The 21857-nt window shown below is 46.4% G+C and overlaps 1 protein-coding gene across 1 annotated transcript in view; it reads left to right on the top strand.

Moving 5' to 3' along the window:
- The window catches only part of fez1 (fasciculation and elongation protein zeta 1 (zygin I)), a 62483-nt gene that overhangs the window by 21938 nt on the left and 18688 nt on the right, over positions 1-21857 (top strand). Inside the window, exons 3-5 of the mRNA XM_034178894.1 lie at positions 4492-4579; positions 7415-7501; positions 17913-18078. Of these exons, the coding sequence (XP_034034785.1) occupies positions 4492-4579; positions 7415-7501; positions 17913-18078 (341 nt within the window). The remainder of the gene's footprint in view (positions 1-4491; positions 4580-7414; positions 7502-17912; positions 18079-21857) is intronic.

Here is a 21857-nt window from a genome sequence, read left to right as displayed (position 1 = left end):
TTGCATGTCGGGCCGGACCCGACCGCGGGGGGGTCGTGACAGGAAAAACACCTCCGTTGGAAACCTTAACGGGCAAGTTGGAACATGCCCAGCTGTTAAACAATTTCTCAGTTACTCACTTGTTGAAAGCCATCAAAAGCCGCCTGAATATTATAAATGGTTTTCAACACGGAGGTGTTTTTCCTGTCGTGGCGCACACAGATTCACCGAGTCGTCACAGAAACGACTCGACGAATTTGCGTGCACGTCTTTCATTACAAAATGTCCTTAAACAGTGGAATGTCCTCATAAAGTCCTCATGCCGGCCTGTTCTGAATCTTCTCTGTTCTTTTACAACGTCTTGGGTGAATTAAGCCTTAAATTAGAATGTTTTCAGGTCGAAACAGGCCGACGACGGTGCCTGGAAGCGCTGCGCGATGTCCCGCTCCGTGGGAAATCCTTACAGCGACAGAAACACCCCATAATCTCTCATCAGCCGTTAAACTTTTCACCGAAAACCAGCTTAATTTCTCGAATAGTGTCCACTCGGATATTCAATCAATCAATCAATCAACATTTATTTATAAAGCGCTTTACAGCACCGACTGGTGTCCAAAGTGCTTAACATTAAAAACACAAATTTACAAAATAAAACACATATAAAATAAAATTTTAAAACAACACATAAAAAAAGAACATAAAAATAACAGAACATGTCACCTCCCCACTAAGTGTTAAAAGCCAGTTTAAATAAATAAGTCTTTAACTTAGATTTAAAAAGTGCTAGGTCAGGAATAGTACGTAACTCAAGAGGTAGCTCATTCCACAGTCTGGGGCCAGCTACCGCGAAAGCATGATCACCCCAGCGTTTATATCTTGACCTTGGAACATCTAAGTAAAGCTGGCCAGACGCCCTTAACGTCCTACTGTAGGTGCGCAAAGTTAAAATTTCAGACAAGTAGGGAGGTGCAAGGCCATAAATAGCTTTAAAAACAAACATTAAAATTTTAAAATCAATTCTAAAACGAACTGGAAGCCAGTGGAGTGAGTATAGGATGGGCGCAATATGCTCACGTCTAGAAGTGTTTGTCAAAAGACGAGCAGCAGCATTCTGCACCAACTGGAGACGCACAAGAGATGACTGATTAATGCCCGCATAAAGTGCATTACAATAATCAAGTCTGGAGCTGATGAAAGCATGAATGGCCGTCTCAAGATCACGTCTACTGAGAAAGTGCTTTATTTTAGCCAAGAGGCGAAGTTGGAAAAAACTAGCTTGACAACAGAATTTATCTGTTGATCGAACCTCAAACAGCTGTCAAATATCACTCCCAAATTCTTGACAGCTGGTTTTACATAGTTAGCCAAAGCACCAAAATTTGGTGTTACCACATTTGGTATGCCAGTGCGCTCAAACACCATGATCTCAGTTTTACCATCATTCAGGTAAAGGAAGTTTCGGGACAGCCACTGCTTTACATCACGAATACAATTAAATAATGATGACAAAGCATCACTCCCATTAGTCCTCACAGGCAGATAGATTTGCAGATCATCTACATAACAATGAAAGGACAAATTGTGCTGGGTTATAATTGACCCCAATGGCAGAATGTACAAAGAAAATAGAATCGGCCCAAGGACAGATCCCTGCGGCACTCCACAGCACAGAGGAGCAGTTGATGAGGAAAGGTCCCCAATCATGACAGAAAAGCTCCTTTCAGCCAAATATGATCTAAACCACTCAAGTGCAGTACCATGAATGCCAATAAAATGTTCCAACCGGGAAACAAGTACTGTGTGATCCACAGTATCAAGGCTGCTGTGAGGTCCAACAGAACCAGCACAGCAGGATTCCCTGCATCCACCGACAGAGTAATATCATTATGAACTTTTAAAAGTGCTGACTCAGTGCTGTGTCGCGATCTAAACCCAGACTGGAATTTTTCAAGGATGAGATTGTCTTCTAAAAATGATTGTAACTGTAAAAGACAACCTTTTCTAAAACCTTAGATAGAAATGGCAGATGAGACATAGGTCTAAAATTGGATAAAACTGATGAGTCCAGGTGAGGTTTTTTAAGAAGAGGTCAAACCACAGCATGTTTAAAAGCAGCTGGAACAGACCCTGATCTAAGACAAGCATTGATAAAAGTTAGGAGACCCGCCCCAACAGTATTAAAAACCTCCTTCAGCACCTTAGCTGGAACAACATCAAAAGGACAACTTGTAGATTTTATGTGTTTTACAACATCAGCGAGAGATGCAAAAGAAATGGGCTCAAACTGTTCGAGCACAGCAGAATGTGCACGAGGAGCAGACAACTCAACATTACAGTTCTGATCAGCGTTCTGTCTGACTGATGAAACCTTATCAATAAAAAACTGAAGAAATTCCTCACAGGTCCAGAAAAAATGTTGATAAAGCAACGCGCTGTCCGCAGCAGCTATTCAGACAAAGAGATTCCGACGGGCGGGGTGGAGCACTCTTCACTCAAGGCCTGCCCACAGGCGAATGACCTCACCGACACGCGTGAAACTCACGCATGCGCACGAGGGTTCAAGCTTGTCTGACGTAAAAACATATGAATCAAATCCATTTTTTTTTTTTTTAAATAAAAAGGACCGCTTTTTTCATCACAGACCTCGTATATATATATAGTGAGAGAGAGAGCGAGAGAGAGAGACTAAATTTGGTTTTCTCCTGTTCTTTGCTATATACCTCTTCAATATGTTATTAATAAACAGTGGTGGGCACAGCTAACTAAAAAAATTAGCTTCGATAACAGATAATCAGCTAACTGAAAAGTTATCTTTTATAACGCTAAACCGATAAAACATCCAAAAATGTATCCAAAGCTGCAGATAACACTCTGATGATTTCTTGTTTTCACACTATTAACAGTTCCCTGCTTCACCTGTACATGTCAGAGATGGCACAAATAGCTGTGGAAACGTGTGTACACCAGCCAGAATTTTTGCGTGAAGGACTGCACATCTCCAACCTCAAGTCACTTTTGATACATCTGCACGTGGACATGGAGACGGGCGTACACCAGTTTTTGTGCATACTATGCATGCTTTGTACATGAGGGCCCACGTCTTCTTTTTCTGTCAAGTTTATTGGCAATTTGTAAACCGACACAGTCCATTGCTGCCACCAACTGTTTGGGTGTGGAGCATTAATGGAGTCTGATGTCCTTACCGGGTCACTGCAAACAGAAAGCTTCAAGAACAAAATTAATAAATAAATAATGGTGTGAACCATTTACCATTATTTTAAATAAACAATTGTGTTCTGGATCATAAAAAAAAAAAAAAAATTCTGGTGTCATTTCCGTTCTTAGCAAAATACCAAAGATTCATGAACTGGTTCAAAGTCTTGCTTTCATTTTATTTTAATATATACTGGTTCCACTGTGGTGACCCCCTTTTTTTTTTTGCTCCTATATATAATGGATGGTAAGGAGTCCAACATAGAGAAATATTGGATGAAGGGGATACAATGCTGATGTGATTTTTGGCTGGACTGAGAAACTATACAAAGTCTTTTTTTTATGGAAGTCCAAAGACAGTGCACAGCATCACTGGACTACACGTCACAATTTGGACTTTAGCAGCAGTGGAACGCCAAAATGTAAGTCCCTTTTCTGTTGTTTATAAATTAATAAAATGTCAAATGACAAGGATCTATTTTAACCGTTATATAAAACAAATAATGAATGTTTTTACATTCTTTCAGTGGAACAAATACTTAATTTTGTGAAAGCTGGAACAAACCATTCAATGAGGCAAAACCGAGTTGAATGGTTTGTTCCAGCTTTCACCTCATGAAATATTCGTACCATTGAACTCATAAACATTTATTATTTGTATATTATTTTCTTGCTCTGTGAGAGAATCTCAGGAACACATTCACAAATTCTTTGCACACATTAACATATATCAGTTTGCACAAAAAACGCATAACACATTTCTTACTTTCACATAAAGTTCAGATTTATTTTTGTAGACTGTGCCACTTGCTGCCTTTGGGTTGAGTTTGTGCCGGTACGTGCAGCCATGGGTTTGGAGTGATGTCAGTCGTGTCCTGAATGGTGTCCACTGTGTGCCTGGATGTGGGCAAGACGCCTGAGCTTTGAAACAAAAAGACATTTCTCTTCCAGTTTTGTGGCATTCCTGTTGAGAGAGACGCTTGCACTCGAATCCACTGGAACAATGATGTGAGAGGCTTTCTCTAAATGCTCAGGACACCTTTTCAGGAGTAGTACGCTATGTGGTTTTTCCTGCCCTGCAGCCTGCAGCTTGATGCAACATTGACTTGACACACTGAATATTGACTGAGCTGAGTTGCAGTCTGCTGACGGCGAGCTGAGTCGACCATCTTATAAGGACAAAACTGGAGTGTAATGATGTTACATAACTGTCTAAACGCACCAGCTTAAAGCAGGCGATTGGTTTTGTGACTAAAAAACATCTGTGCATTTTCTTAGTTATTGTGTGTTGTTTTGCAGTGTGTGGGGTGCCCTCACAGATAACTACATCTCCACCTGGGACAGCCCCAACTCAGAGGGACTCAACGGAAATCTTTCTGATCAGGAGGTAGGATCCTTTTGTTTTTCTGTGCACCTCAGATAGCAACAGAAATATGGAGAAACCATGTTTGATTATTTCTAAGTAAGGTCTGGGATTCATACAGTACTTGAAAATTTGCATGTGTGCAGGGGTGGTGGCCAAGTGGTTAATGCGCTTGGTTTCAGTTCAGAAGGTTCCGGGTTCAAATCCCACCCCTGCCACATTTCTCCATGTAATGTGGAGTTGCGTCAGGAAGGGCATCCGGCGTAAAACTTGTGCCAATTCAACATGCAGATCCACCTTGGATTTGCTGTGGCGACCCCAAGTGCAAAACAAGGGAGCAGCCGAAGGGACTTACTTTTACAGTACCTTGCGGTAGAAAAAGGTAAACTGCCGCAGAAATTTTGTCCAAAAAAGAGAAACACGATTGATACACTGGCCATAACAAAGATTTTCTGTAGCATCCCTGTTGTGGAAGAAAAAAACACTTTAACTCTCCCGATGGTCTTTTGGTAATTTATTCAAGGGTGAAGTCCCCCACTGGTCCTACACAGTACAAAAATCTGTGGTGGGAGAGCAAAAGGCAAAGCCTGCCCCCACCATCAGCACATTTAAGCCCCGGGAGCGCAACCCGCCCCAGGAGGTGTGGTTAATACAGACACTGAGCTCTGAGAGGCAGAATGTTACTAGTTTCAGTTGAAAGCAAAATAACTACCATCTTCAACATAAGTCGTGGCCAAGCATGCAAGATTGTTCCACGCAGACAAAGCACAGTTTAGCTGTCGTTTTATATGAGGGCATGAAAATTGAGTATTATGAAACACAGGCATTTGTAAGATTTCCTAAGCATCTGTAACATTTCCTCTACACCCCATAATTTTTTTCTTTATTGTTCAAATAAAGAATTAACTAGATTATGTTACTACAACCCCAATTCCAATGAAGTTAGGACGTTGTGTGAAATGTAAATAAAAACAGAACACGATTTGCAAATCCTCTTCAACCTATATTCAATTGAATACACCACAAAGACAAGATATTTAATGTTCAAACTGATCAACTTTATTGTTTTTGTGCAAATATTTTCTCATTTTGAAATAGATGCCTGCAACACATTTCAAAAAAGCTGGGACAGTAGTATGTTTACCACTGTGTTAAATCACTTTTCCTTCTAACAACACTCAATAAGCGTTGAACATAGGTTGAAGAGGATTTGCAAATCATTGTATTTTGTTTTATTTACATTTTACACAACGTCCCAACTTCACTGGAACTGGGGTTGTAATATGATCTGAATTCACCTTGTCTGGTGAATTTTGAATTAGGATATTGACCCCATGTAGGTTGAAACACAGTGACAAGGCTCCAGACAAGATGCTTTTTGACCTTCAAACAGCAAAGTTAAGGGCCCCTTCACACATTTTGCGAAGTTTGCTCAACATCTGGTTGATTACGGTGAAACAGTGTGAAACAGTTTGAAATTAGCGCACCATGAAAGATCGTGCTGACGGGCAGGTGTGCACAAACTCAGTGCGAGAGTTCGTGCACGTGCCGATGTCTTTTGAGCAGGAATAGTGCCAGGTGCAGCATGTGGCGCTGCTTATGTGGAAGAAATAAAAACCAGCTGGTACGTGTGGAACCACATTGTGCTGCTTATTTGGAATAAATAAAAACAATAAAAAACCAGCCGGTACCTGTGGGACCACATTGCGCCTGGAATAATAAAAAAAAAAAAAGAGAGAAAAAAAAACACACCACCCAGGACGCGAACTCGCGCCTTTCAAAAGCTCTGATTCCCAGTCAGCAACTTTACCCCAGAGCTACAGAGCTGTTCTTTGAAAGCTGCGTGAAGCTGCATCATATCAGGAAGGACATGGAAGTATTCCAAAAAAATTATAATCCCACACATATAAAAACACTGCATTTATCAAGCGAGCAATACAAATCTGATCCGTTCAGTTCCTCTGTAGATGACCCATGATCACAGACATACAGTCATGAAATGACATGAATGAGAAGCAGTGTGCTCTGATGTCCACAACTACCAGTCCGGTGCGTCCAGTCGGCTGCGCGTGTGTCCTGCCTGACACGCATGTCTTGTGGACGACGCACCACAGTACAGACACCGTGTCATGTGCGACAGAGCTCACGTGGGTGACGTGACGGTCAGATCACCCGCTGCGTGTTCTGATCTGATGGTCCGTTTCATCCTGGCAGGCTGTCAGTGTCTGCTCCATGCACACGCTCACTGGCTGCAGCTTGTTGCCACCGCGATATATGTTTTTATTTATGGCCACGTAAATACAGCAATCAGACACACGCGCCTCACAGTGGACAGTTGGTAGTCCATGTCTGTCCAAACACAGTAGGTGTTGTGTAACTGGAATGGATCACCACAGCTGCTTCTGTCATAGCCACACCTCCTGTCAGTTCTCTGAGCACACAGTCGTGTGAAATGTAGACAAATTTCAAATAGTTCTAGCAACAGGTGTACGAGGCGGTGGAGGCAGGACGACATTACACAGTTTGAACATGATTCCTGTGTCATGCACACTAAGTGTGCACTTCGTCCAAACTTCACACTATGTGTGAAGGGGCCCTCAACAGCATCGGCATCATGGAGGAGAAGAAAAGGCGGTAGACCTTCAGGTGCAACTGAAAGTGGCAAAAAAAAAAAAGATGTCAAATTGAAACAGAAAAAAGAATTGCAAATTGAAATTAAAAATATGAAATTATTTTAGTAAATGCAAAAACATGTTTGTATTTTCTACATTTTTTGATGTGTTGATTGATCGTACAGTAGGTGTGAGGATGATTCGGTCAAAAATGTTTGAGTCTGATGTTTGATATCACATTCTATAGATCCACGAAAAAGAGGAAGAGGAGATGAATGAGAAGAATGACAACGCTAACTGCCTGAATGAAGAGCCTCTAATCACAGCTGATCAGGTTTGTGTGAGTTAAGTACCTTTCACACCGGAGGCTTTGGAAGCATCAGAGGTGTCACGAACGGTCTAAAAAGCATTATTTCAATGAGACGTGTTGCTTTTTAGAGGCGTCAGACGCGTCGTGTCAAAAGCCGAGCTAAACCGACGCTTCTGATGGGATCGCGCATTGCTGCTTGTCGACAGGCTGACGTGGTCAAAGTTAAACCCAATCCAACTTTCGCCGCTTTGAACTGTGACGTAGCTTCGCCCTGTCCAATAGGAACGACACGTTGGGCCAAAACACGGAAGACTAGTGGCAGAAACCACTGATCTCTACAAAACGGAAATGTTGTGAAAGTGTAGGAACACGGACCCACAACAGGGGCGCAAATGAACGGACAATGAAGGAAGTCAAATAACAACACTTTACTGTTGTGAAAAAACACAACCAACACGGCGAATGTGAAATTTAACAGTCAGTCAATTACAAGGGTGACGTGTGGGCAGGCTCAAAGATAAGAGACGTCCGTCCAAAGCAGAACCGGAACCACACAATTTCCTCCGCCACCGAACCCCGGGAATACTGGAGCCGCCAAGTCCCGAACACCCAGGTGGCCACTGCCTCCGCTTGTCAGATCTGGTACTGCTGGCGAGGAACAAAAACAGTTAGATGTGGGTGCGTGTGCACCCAGCAACACGTATGGTGGGAATGCCACCTCCACCTCTCGTCGAAAAAGAAACAGAATATCTGCTGTCCAACACACACAAGCAATAGATATTCCTGTCAGAGAATCAACACAGTCAGCTGAGATCGTTACCTCCTTGGTAGAGCGATATCTCGGCAGAGAAGTGGAGATGACGTCTTGCAGATATACCGCTGCGGATCAGATGATTGGTAACAGCTGTCGTAGGTGACAGCTGTCACCCCGGCTGCTCCTGTGAGATGGCAGCGCCCTCTGGTGCCTGGAGCCCGCACTCCAGGCAGGGTGCCCTCTGGTGGTGGTGGGCCAGCAGTACCTCCTCTTCAGCGGCCCACACAACAGGACCCGCCCCTCAACGGGCGCCTCCTGGCGCCCGACCAGGCTTGTCCGGGTGGCGGCGGTAGAAATCGGCCAGGAGGGCCGGGTCCAGGATGAAGCTCCTCTTCACCCAGGAGCGTTCTTCGGGGCCGTACCCCTCCCAGTCCACCAAATACTGGAAGCCCCGGCCCATCCTTCGGACATCCAAAGCCGGCGCACAGTCCAAGCCGGCTCGCCATCGATGATCCGGGCAGGAGGTGGAGCCGGACCCGGAGTACAGAGGGGTGAAGTGTGATGTGGCTTAAGTCGGGACACATGGAAAACGGGATGGATCCGCAGTGAGGCCGGAAGCTGAAGCCTCACTGCGGCTGGACTGATGACCTTGAGGATCTTAAACGGACCGATATACCGATCCTGCAATTTAGGGGAGACCACTTGGAGGGGAATGTCCTTAGTTGACAACCACACTTCCTGCCCTGGCCGATACGTAGGGGCCGGGGTCCGCCGACGGTCTGCATGGGCCTTCGTCCTCATCCGGGCCCTCAGCAAAGCAGAACGGGCGGCACGCCACACCCGTGGCACTTCCGCAGGTGGGCCTGGACCGAGGGCACACCGACCTCTCCCTCAACCACCGGAAACAAAGGAGGCTGGTACCCCAGACACACCTCGAAAGGGGAGAGGCCGGTGGCTGACGACACCTGGCTGTTATGGGCATACTCGATCCAGGCCAAATGAGTACTCCAGGCCGCCGGGTGCGCGGCCGTCACGCAACGCAGGGCCTGTTCCACCTCCTGATTGGCCCGTTCTGCTTGCCCGTTGGTCTGGGGATGATACCCGGATGAGAGACTCACCGTGGCCCCCAGTTCCCGGCAGAAGCTCCTCCAGACTTGCGAGGAGAACTGGGGACCGCGATCGGAGACAATGTCTGTTGGAATCCCATGCAGCCGGACGACGTGGTGGACCAGGAGGTCCGCTGTCTCCTGGGCCGTCGGGAGCTTCGGGAGGGCCACGAAGTGGGCCGCCTTGGAGAATCGGTCCACTATCGTGAGGATGATGGTGTTGCCCTGGGACGGCGGGAGGCCCGTGACAAAATCCAGGCCGATGTGGGACCAGGGGCGATGAGGCACGGGCAGCGGCTGGAGCAGTCCCGAAGCCCTGCGATGATCAGCCTTGCCCCTGGCGCAGGTGGTGCAGGCCTGGATATAATCCCGGACGTCGGCCTCTAGGGACGCCCACCCGAAGCGCTGCCGGACAACTGCCACGGTTCTTCGCACCCCTGGATGACAGGAGAGCTTGGAGCCGTGACAGAAGTCCAGGACTGCAGCCCTAGCCTCTGGTGGGACGTAGAGTCTGTTCTTCGGCCCAGTTCCGGGGTCCGGGCTTCGTGCCAGGGCCTCCCGGACGGTTCTCTCTACGTCCCAGGTGAGGGTGGCCACGATAGTGGACTCCGGGATGATGGGTTCCGGTGGATCCGACAACTCCGCTTTGACTTCATCTTCATGTACCCGGGACAAGGCATCCGATCTCTGGTTTTTGGTCCCGGGACGGTAGGTGATCCGGAAGTCAAAACGGCTGAAGAACAGTGACCAGCGAGCTTGCCTGGGGTTCAGCCGCTTGGCGGTCCTGATATACTCCAGGTTCCGGTGGTCAGTGAAAACCGTGAATGGCACGGACGTTCCCTCCAACAGATGTCTCCACTCTTCAAGAGCCTCTTTCACCGCAAGGAGTTCTCGATTGCCGACGTCATAGTTCCGTTCGGCCGGGGTCAACCTGCGGGAAAAATAGGCACACGGGTGAAGGACCTTATCGGTCTTCCTGCTCTGGGAAAGCACAGCTCCTATCCCTGAGTCCGAGGCGTCCACTTCAACCACTAACTGGCGACTAGGATTGGGCTGCACCAGAACGGGTGCAGACGAGAAGCGCCGTTTCAACTCCTTGAATGCGGCATCGCAACGATCCGACCAGGTGAAGGAGACTTTTGGTGAGGTCAGGGCTGTCAGGGGGCTAACTACCTGACTGTAGCCCTTAATGAACCTCCTGTAGAAATTATCAAAGCCGAGGAACTGTTGCAGCTTCCTACGGCTGGTGGGTTGGGGCCAGTCTCTCACCGCCGCGACCTTGGCCGGATCAGGAGCAACGGAGTTAGGGGAGATGATAAACCCCAGGAAGGACAAAGAAGTGCGGTGGAACTCGCACTTCTCACCCTTCACAAACAGCCGGTTCTCCAACAACCGCTGCAGGACCTGACGTACATGCCGGACATGAGTCTCAGGATCCGGAGAAAAGATGAGTATATCGTCCAGATATACGAAGACGAATCGGTGCAGGAAATCCCGCAAGACATCATTAACCAATGCTTGGAACGTCGCGGGGGCGTTTGTAAGACCGAACGGCATGACCAGGTACTCAAAATGACCTAAGGGGGTGTTAAATGCCGTCTTCCACTCGTCTCCCTTCCGGATCCGAACCAGGTGATACGCATTTCTAAGATCTAGCTTAGTGAACATTTGGGCTCCATGCAGGGGCGTGAATACTGAATCCAATAAGGGCAATGGGTATCGGTTACGAACTGTGATTTCGTTCAGCCCCCTGTAATCAATGCATGGACGTAGTCCGCCATCCTTTTTCCCCACAAAAAAGAAACCTGCACCCATCGGGGAGGTGGAATTCCGGATCAACCCGGCAGCTAGAGAGTCCCGGATGTAGGTCTCCATTGATTTGCGCTCAGGTCGTGAGAGGTTGTACAGCCTGCTGGACGGGAACTCAACGCCTGGAACCAAATCAATGGCACAATCGTACGGGCGGTGCGGGGGAAGGGTGAGCGCCAGATCCTTGCTGAACACGTCCACAAGGTCATGGTACTCCACCGGCACTGTCCCGAGATTGGGCGGGACTCTGACCTCCTCCTTAGCCTGGGAACCGGGAGGAACCGAGGAACCTAAACATACCCGATGGCAGGTCTCGCTCCACTGAACCACTACCCCGGATGGCCAATCGATCCGGGGATTGTGTTTTAACATCCAGGGGAACCCTAAAATCACACGGGAGGTAGCAGGAGTCACAAAAAACTCGATCTCCTCCCGGTGATTTCCTGACACCACCAGAGTTACTGGTGGTGTCTTATGTGTGATTGGAGGGAGTAGGGAGCCATCTAGTGCCCGCACCTGCACAGGCGAGGTAAGCGCCACCAGAGGGAGCCCTATCTCCCTGGCCCATCTGCTGTCTAACAGATTCCCTTCAGAGCCCGTGTCCACCAGTGCTGGGGCCTTCAGGGTTAAATCCTCATAAAGGATTGTAACTGGGAGTCGTGTGGCAATGTGGGTGTGTCCCACGTGAATGTCTCGGCCCACCCCTAGCCCAGTTTCTAGGGGCGGGCGTTGGTGTTTAACCGCTCGGGGCAGTCTCTTACCTGATGCTCTATCGAGCCACAAACAAAACACGCTCCGCGGGCCAGCCTCCTCAGTCTATCTGGTGCCCTAAATGTGGCCCTGCTCGTGTCCATAGCTTCGTCAGCAGGGGGAGCTGTAACCACACGGAGCGTAGGGGCCGTGGAGCGTGGGGAGGGCGGAACGCGGTCGGAACCGGAAGGGAGAGGGACGGCGCGTGCCCGGCCACGCCCTTCGTCTTGTTCCCGACGGCGTTCTTCTAACCGATTGTCTAATCGTATAACGAGATCAATAAGCCCGTCTAAATCCCGCGGTTCGTCCTTAGCCACCAGGAGCTCCTTCAGGACCAACGACAGTCCGTTTACGAAGGCGGCATGGAGGGCAGTGCTATTCCAGCCGGACCTCGCCGCCGCGATGCGGAAGTCGACTGCATAAGCAGCTGCGCTCCGGCGCCCCTGTCTCATTGACAGCAGCATGGCTGAAGCGGTCTCTCCTCTATTTGGGTGATCGAACACTGTTCTGAACTCCCTCACAAACCCATCATATGTCTGAAGGAGCCGTGAATTTTGCTCCCAGAGCGCTGTAGCCCAAGCGCGTGCCTTACCGCGAAGCAGATTAATCACATAAGCTACCTTACTAGCATCAGTCGCGTACATGACGGGACGTTGTGCGAAGACGAGCGAACACTGCATAAGAAAGTCCGCGCACGTCTCCACACAACCCCCGTACGGCTCTGGAGGGCTTATGTATGCTTCAGGGGAAGGTGGGAGGGGTCGTTGAACGACCTGTGGAATGTCAACGATGTGCACAGGATCGACAGGAGGGAGAGCCGCAGCAGCGCCCTGAGGGTGCGCTTCCACCTGAGCGGCGAGATCCTCCACCCTGCGGTTAAGGAGGACGTTCTGCTCGGTCATTAGATCCAACCGAGCCGTAAAGGCGGTGAGGATTCGCTGCAAGTCACCGATCATTCCTCCTGCAGACGCCTGTGCGCCCGGTTCTTCCATTGGCCGTTCAACAGCCGGTTGACGCCCCTCGGGGTCCATGACGCTGGCCGAGATATCCTGTTGTGAAAGTGTAGGAACACGGACCCACAACAGGGGCGCAAATGAACGGACAATGAAGGAAGTCAAATAACAACACTTTACTGTTGTGAAAAAACACAACCAACACGGCGAATGTGAAATTTAACAGTCAGTCAATTACAAGGGTGACGTGTGGGCAGGCTCAAAGATAAGAGACGTCCGTCCAAAGCAGAACCGGAACCACACGATTTCCTCCGCCACCGAACCCCGGGAATACTGGAGCCGCCAAGTCCCGAACACCCAGGTGGCCACTGCCTCCACTTGTCGGATCTGGTACTGCTGGCGAGGAACAAAAACAGTTAGATGTGGGTGCGTGTGCACCCAGCAACACGTATGGTGGGAATGCCACCTCCACCTCTCGTCGAAAAAAGAAACAGAATATCTGCTGTCCAACACACACAAGCAATAGATATTCCTGTCAGAGAATCAACACAGTCAGCTGAGATCGTTACCTCCTTGGTAGAGCGATATCTCGGCAGAGAAGTGGAGATGTCTTGCAGATATACCGCTGCGGATCAGATGATTGGTAACAGCTGTCGTAGGTGACAGCTGTCACCCCGGCTGCTCCTGTGAGATGGCAGCGCCCTCTGGTGCCTGGAGCCCGCACTCCAGGCAGGGTGCCCTCTGGTGGTGGTGGGCCAGCAGTACCTCCTCTTCAGCGGCCCACACAACAGGAAACATGTCACAGGACTGCTCATTTATATAGCAGTTTTCTGAAGAAAAATCCTTGCAAATGTTTTTTTTTACCTCAAAATTTCTGATTACTGTAAAAAAAAAAAGTTGAGAACACTTGTAATTAAAATAGCAAATAAATAAATGGCTCTTTAGAAACCTTTCTTTATCTGTAAATTAACTCTTCCAGAAGCGTTGCCTCTCTCCTGGGAGCACACCATTATTTTGGCGTGCTCGCAGGACAGCTCATGCATGACTTTCATTGCTCAAAATGCACTTTCATCCATTGTCAACCCCTCACTAAGTCCTCTCATGATTCTCATACATTATGAGTTACTGAGACTACAATCAGAGGAGCTCTGTCACCTCACCAACTGTTCAAAATTCAAGCGACATGTGAGCGACAGCCTGTGACTCATGCAAAGGGATGGCGCCAAAGTGACATGAAATCTTGTGAAATTCCTCGCAAATGCTGGTCGAAAGCTGTTGTGCCCCAGTGAGATACCACTCTATAAGTCTCATATGTGCAGCCGTTTTTGAATCGGCAGAGTCCAGCTGCCATTATTGTCGGCAGATTTGCTGACTGCCGATGCTGTTCACAAATCTGGAACCTCGAGTCCAAGTCAAGTTTCAAGTATTTGAGGTCAATTCGCAATTCAGGTATGAAGTCACTGGCCAAGTTTACATGACCATTATAATCAGATAATTGTAATAATCTGATCATTTACATGCACTTCAGTAATGGGAAAAACTGGGTTTACATGATTTCAGTTCATTAGTTGGATTTCTTTGGAAGTGGTGAAAGAAGAAAGGGCAACTCCTGAAGAAAAACCACAGACTGAAAAAAGAGTGCACTCACTCTCTCTCTCTGTCATTTCATTTTCATTTCATTTCAGTGGAGTAAAAAATAAAAATAAAAATTAAGATGTACATATTCTCCAGTAAATAACCATGTAAACAGGAGTTATGGGATTGAAATAATCGTAAAAAATTGTGTTGTTTGTGTAAAAATATGCTGTCCTATAAAATGTATTATATTATACATAGATAAAGTGACATTGTGGTTTAATCTCCTGTTTTGAGTTTACGGTGGTTTATTTCCATTGCTCCTTCTTTTCATGTCACAGCAGCTTACAAATCTTGCTGCTTTGTTTGCACATTTTTGTACTTTATCCAACAGGTATGGAAGTTTTTTTTTATATTGGTTATGCTCTCAAAGTCTTTTTGGGTGTTTGTGATCTGTGGGAAGTACCTGTCTCTGATGTCTTGGTGCAGCGGGCAGGTGGTTAGGAAATGCAGCTCGGTCTGCACCTTGTGCTGTGAACAGTGGGTGCACAGTCTGTCTTCTCTGGGGAAACAGGTCTGTCTGTGGCGGCTTTTCTCCATGGCGAGGCTGTGCTCACTGAGTCTGTACATGGTCAAGGATTTCCTGAGCTTTGGGTTGGTCACAGCCCTCAGGTACTCTGCCACAGAGTACTGTCTGTTTAGGGCCAAATGTCATGCCAGTATACTCTGGTTTTTCGTTGTTTTTTTTTCCCCAATGCATCACATAGTTTTCTTTTTGTTATCTTATAATTTGGTTTAGTCTAATAGGGTTTGTGTTTGGTGGCTCTGCTTGTGTTCATGTAGAGAGTCCCAGAACCAACTGGCTCAGGGGGCATCTCTCTACAATCTCTCTGTGGATCAGGGCTTTATTATGGAGCATATTGGGGTCACTATTTTTAAGGTGGTCAGAAAATTTAATTGTTCTCTTTTGAACGTTAATAATTAGTGAGTATTGTCCTAATTCTGCTCTGCATGCATTGTTCAGTGTTTTCCGTTCGACATGGAGGACAGATTTGCAGAATTCTGCATGCATAGTCTCAATTTGGTGTTTCTTTATTGTTTCTTTTTGTTATGTGTCGGACGCAGGTGGAGAACCGACCAGCGTTTGAAGGACCCAATATAAAATAAGCAGAGCACGGTACAAAGGATAACAGAATTTAATAAACATAACAGTGATGTGCAGAATTACAAACAAATAAGTGCGCGGTCTGGCGAGGTGGAAAGACGGTGCGCTCCCAGCAGCACAAACGGTCCGGAGCCAGAACAGTTCGGACCCAAGGACCCCGCTGACACCCCCCAGGTGGCCGCGACCAACCGAGTCTGTGAAAGAAGAAACCATCATGTGAGTCCACCACTCCACACACAGAGAGACCACTCAAAGGTGTACATAAACAGCAAACACTTCCTGGCTTAATCACCAATCAGCTTCCCACCCTGCAGGCATGGAACACCCAGTTCACATTCTCCACTGCAGTGGAAGCTGATTAAACGACTAACATAACAGCTCAATATAATAAGGTGTGAGGGACACCACATTTACTGACTGTACTCATGTTAGTCACAAAACCTAAAGTACCTCAGGAAGTGTGCTGACGAGCGTGAGACCTCACCCCCTCCTCTTTCACAGACCATGGCCTCAAACCTGGTACGGTCTCTGCATCCATGATGATGAGATGGTTCTCCAAACGTCGATCTCACCCGTCTGGTCACAAGGTCGAGTCTCTGGCAAATACACACTGTGTACTCCAGACTTAAATGCAACCATGCCCCAATCCATAAAGATGCACCACAGCTGTGAGTCCTGATGAGCTGCACATGACCAGCCTCAGGTGATCAGGGTGAGGTCCTGATAACTCAGCCACACAGCCACTCAGTCCTGAACGCATGCCACCTGGAAGGAAAAACAAAAGACAGAAAACAGAAGACAGAAACAAAAGGCAGCCAGGCACCCCAACCATACAACACTTTTTTCTTTATTTTGCAAAAGGCTGGGTCTTTTTTTGTCTTGGTTATGCTTCCCCCCCAGCGTGGAGGTTTGCGGTGTTGCTACATTGCGCCCAAAATATGACGTCATGGTTTTAGGAAATTTTGCTCAGATGTAATATATTTGTCTATAAACCACATAGATCACCAATAAATTTGCTCATTAGAATGCTGAAACAACACACAGGGCCATTCAAACTTTTCTGGACACACAACGGGCTCTCTGAACTTTGTGATCTGATGAAGGCTTGAGGTTTCTTCCTCAGAGGGAGCTTCTCCTTACCACTGTTGCTCTGGGGGTTGGTAAGGTTAGACCTTGCCTGTGTGAAGCGCTTTGAGGCAACTCTGTTGTGATTTGGCACTATATAAATGAAAATAAATTGAAAATTGAAAAATAAATTGAAGGATGTTACGAGGCGCGACAAGACAGCAGGTCATCCTGCTGCACATCTGAAAATGTGAGGGACACACAGATGTAAAATAATTAAATAAATCGGATTAATGGTTTACATGTACTGCAGAAATTGGAGTATTGGGGAGAAATCCAGGTGTGTTTATCCGATTTCTCATAATCAGATAATGGTTGTTATCAGATAAAGCATAACGGATTTTGCTGTTTACATGACCACATAATATTCACATAATGTCCAATAATCAGATAGCAACCGGATTTTTATGCGCATGTGAGTGGAATCACGGTTTGTGCGACTCGAGTCCAAGTCTTGTACTCCAGTCCCCATGTCTGTTGAATGCATATGTTTGCCCACACAGACTTCAATGGAATAGTAACTCGCAGGATGACTTGTGTGAGTAGAAAATTCCCATGACGTCAAGAGTTTCCAGGTTGTGCATCTTAAACCTGTACAGAGCTTCTTTTAAATCTTTTTTTCTCTGTATTTCCAAATAATAGTCGTATTTCTGCATATGTGAGATACAGACTGATGACACACTGAAGGAAAAACCAACACATTGGGCCCTAACTTCCAAAATGCACATAAATGCCATTCACAGCATCACAAGTGTTGTTGGTAATGCATATGCATTATTAGTCTGTTACGACTTTATTTAACATGTGCACTTCTATTTGTGTCAGTCTCACATTATATAAACCCTGTGCCCCCCTGGGGTCATTGGTACCCCCTCAGGAGAGCTTGGACCCCAGGTTTGGAACCACAGCTTTAAATAAAGGGTCCACTTGTGCTCATATGGGTGTGTCTTTGCAAAACTGAGGTGTGGTCAGACACAGAGCTGGCGTGTTCTTATCGTCTGAGACCAGAAAGCATTTGCACCGTAGACCAGAATAACCTGGTCTGAAGACTCCTGCAGATGTAGATGTCTTCCTAAACTCGCTGTAGTTTGAAAGGATGTCAAACTTAATTTAGATATGAATGTTTCTTGTGTCTGTCCTCATCTTCTTCCTGTCCATCCTCCTGCTTGTTTTATTCTTTCATCTCTCTTTCTACAAGGTCATTGAGGAGATAGTGGAGATGATGGAGAACTCACCGGATCCTGGTGAAACTGAGGAGGAGGATGAGGAGGAGGGCAGCCACTGCTCCTCCAGGACCAACCCATCCCTCCTGGAGGAGATCAGGCAGCTGTCACAGGCTTCCAACAACAACTGCTCCTACGAAGGTAACGACCACCGGGGCGTCCTCGCTGGCAGTTTGTCTTTCATTTCAACTTCCAGTCTGTGATTCTCTGCTTGTTCTGATCATCATTTATTACATGACATTTTCCCGTTTTAAGTCCTAATGATCTGATTGGCTGTTCAGTAACACTGACTGTTTGCCCTTTTGCATTAACTATAAATAGGCTACAAGCTAAAATCAGGTCAGGTCCAGGATCATGCACTCATGCCACATGGTGCTGCATCCACCATACCACCTGGAAGGCAACCACTCAGGCAAACAACGGGTCCATTCAATCTACGAGGGCTGTCCGTATAGGTCCTTTTTATTTTTTTCTAAAACTATATGGATTTCATTCATATGTTTTTACGTCAGACATGCTTGAACCCTCGTGCGCATGCGTGAGTTTTTCCACGCCTGTCGGTGACGTCATTCGCCTGTGAGCACTCCTTGTGGGAGGAGTCGTCCAGCCCCTCGTCGGAATTCCTTTGTCTGAGAAGTTGCTGAGAGACTGGCACTTTGTTTGATCAAAATTTTTTCTAAACCTGTGAGACACATCGAAGTGGACACGGTTCGAAAAATTAAGCTGGTCTTCAGTGAAAATTTTAACAGCTGATGAGAGATTTTGAGGTGATTCTGTCGCTTTAAGGACTTTTCACGGTGCGAGACATCACGCAGCGCTCTCAGGCGGCGTCATCAGCCTGTTTCAAGCTGAAAACCTCCACATTTCAGGCTCTATTGATCCAGGACGTCGTGAGAGAACAGAGAAGTTTCAGAAGAAGTCGGTTTCAGCATTTTATCCGGATATTCCACTGTTAAAGGAGATTTTTTTAATGAAAGACGTGCAGGCGGATTACAGCGTCGGCTCACAGCCGCCGCGACGCTCCGCCACAGGAAAAACACCTCTGTTGGAAGCCTTGAGGACAAGTTGGAACATGTCCAGCTGCTAAACAATTTCTCATATACTCACTCCACTGAAAGCCATCAAAAGCCGCCTGGATTTTACAAATGGTTATCAACACGGAGGTGTTTTTCCTGTGTCGCCGCGCCGCGTCGGCTGCGTCCCGACGCGCGGACCCGTCCGCACGTCTTTCATTAAAAAAATCTCCTTTAACAGTGGAATATCCGGATAAAATGCTGAAACCGACTTCTTCTGAAACTTCTCTGTTCTCTCACGACGTCCTGGATCAATAGAGCCTGAAATGTGGAGGTTTTAAGCTTGAAACAGGCTGATGACGCTGCCTGAGAGCGCAGCGCAACGTCTCGCACCGTGAAAAGTCCTTAAAGCGACAGTATCACCTCAAAATCTCTCATCAGCTGTTAAAATTTTCACTGAAAACCAGCTTAATTTTTCGAACCGTGTCCACTTCGATGTGTCTCACAGGTTTAGAAAAAATTTTGATCAAACAAAGCGCCAGTCTCTCAGCAACTTCTCAGACAAAGGAATTCCGACGAGGGGCTGGACGACTCCTCCCACAAGGAGTGCTCACAGGCGAATGACGTCACCGACAGCCATGGAAAAACTCACGCATGCGCACGAGGGTGCAAGCATGTCTGACGTAAAAACATATGAATGAAATCCATATAGTTTTTGAAAAAAATAAAAAGGACCTATACTTTACGGACAGCCCTCGTATATATTAAAAGCCAAGTGGCCCTTGTGTGTGTGTGTGTGTGTGTGTGTGAGAAAGAGAGACTTCAATCACGGAGAAATTGCCGTTTGGTATGTTTATGTATTTTGGGTCAAGGCTGAATGCCACGAAAACAAAGTTGACAGGACTCATATTTTTGGAGAAATTAGGGATATTTGGTAACAACAGTGAACAATGAACATTGATATCACCTCTGAACAAAGAAGATATCTAAAACATGGCATCAACTAAATGTGCCAATGTGCAATTTCAGTTAAAATCATTATAGAAACTTTGCATAATTTATTACTACCCTTGAAAAATGTCACCTACCTATTTTATAAACACTACCCAATATAGAACCCATGGATCCCCACGGGCAACGCACTACTTCAGTTTAATTCAAGACTTTATTGTCACTGTGCTGCAAAGCAAAAACAATGAAAACAGGCTAATACGAAGTGTAACAAAAACAAAAACTCCAGGGTTTATTTAGAGGGAGCTCGAGCACTGTTCTGGTATTTAACACCTCGGGAATAGAAGCTGTTTAACAAGGTCTTATAACATCTACCAGAGGAGCCAACAACAAATAGGGGTCATGAGTCAGTGTTACTGTTCATCTTTGAGCTTTCATCAAAATTAATTACCGTATTTTTCGAACTATAAGTCGCACTGGAGTATAAGTCGCACCAGCCACTTTATCCATTATAAAGAAAAATAAACCATAAATAAGTCGCACTGGACATACAGGTATGTTAACTTAACATGAAAAGTTCACATGATAATATTGTGACGGCTACCGTTTTCGGATGCATATTTCACCAGTCGTAACTTGTAATCTGCAGAGTATGATTTTCTTTTTGGTGGCATTTTTTCGGGCCTTCTCCGTTGTCTTGTTATCAGTAATGTTGAAATTTTTATTTTTCTATGGTAGTCAGAAGTCGCAGGAACAGTCACACAAGCCTTGAGTGCCCTCTTGTGAGCTGCATTTTACCTACGGATATGTTTGTATTTTGCAGACCACATTGCGAGCCGAACAATAACCCGCAGCATCGCTGAACGGTTCTTTTCTAACATATTACCCGCTGTGGACCATAGTACACACCAGGTGTCAGCTGCCGATGTTCGTGCAGCACCTACCTGTGCAGCTCATGACCTCCCCGTGGTGTTGACGCCAGCTCCTTCCAAGTGCAGACGCTAATCCTCCGCCATCGCTCACCCAGTGCTCCCATGCAGCTCTCAGTGTCAACTTAAACACTCTGCTCACACTGATATCCAAGGGTTGAAGCTGTTTGTTAGCCCTCCCGGAATAACAGCAAGCACCGTGTTCGTCTGCTTCACACGCTGTTTCACAATCATTGTCTGGGTGAGGTGAGGAATACGCGTCCAATGTTCTGTTCTCTGATTAGTTATCGCGACCAGCGTGACCTATAGGGCAGCCGCCATACTACAGTAACCAGTAATTTATCCAGTCTGTTACATGATCGTAATCTGGCTTGGGCTGAAGCCAGAAAAACAAACACTGAGAAGGACTGGCTCAAGTTTAGACAATTACGGAATTAATGTACAGTTGCAATTACAAATGCTAAAGCAGATCACTTCCTCACTCAAACGACACAAAACCTTCATAACCCAATGAAGTTTTGGAAGACAATTAAATTTATTAATCAAACTAATAAATACGCTGAGCTCCCATCTTGTATTGTAACAGACACTCAAAAAAATTCTGATAAAGCAGAAATGTTGGACTGTTTTAACAAACACTTTGTAGCGTCTGGTTCCTTGTTTGATTCACTTCATAGTACTCACAGAAACTTAGTAGACTTAAGTGTAGATTCTCATGTTGCTATAACTCATCCTTTTAGTTTCGCCCCTTTCACAGTCAGTGAGGTGCATAAAGCCCTCAAACTCTTAAACATCTCAACATCTTCAGGACCTGACAACCTTGAGCCCTATTTCCTAAAAATAGCAGCTGACTTTATAGCCTCACCTTTAACTCACCTCTTCATCCTCATTCTGGCCACAAATGAAATTCCATCAATTTGGAAATCGGCTTTTGTTCTTCCTCTGTTAAAAGGTGGTGAGCCAACACTTTTGAATAATTACAGACCAATATCCAAATGATCTGCCTTGGTCAAACTACTGGAGTCAC

This window comes from Thalassophryne amazonica, chromosome 9, assembly GCF_902500255.1.
Source record: "Thalassophryne amazonica chromosome 9, fThaAma1.1, whole genome shotgun sequence".
NCBI classification, from domain to species: Eukaryota; Metazoa; Chordata; class Actinopteri; order Batrachoidiformes; family Batrachoididae; genus Thalassophryne; species Thalassophryne amazonica.
Note: the sequence above shows the minus strand (reverse complement) of the source record. Positions and strands in the feature narration are given on the sequence as shown.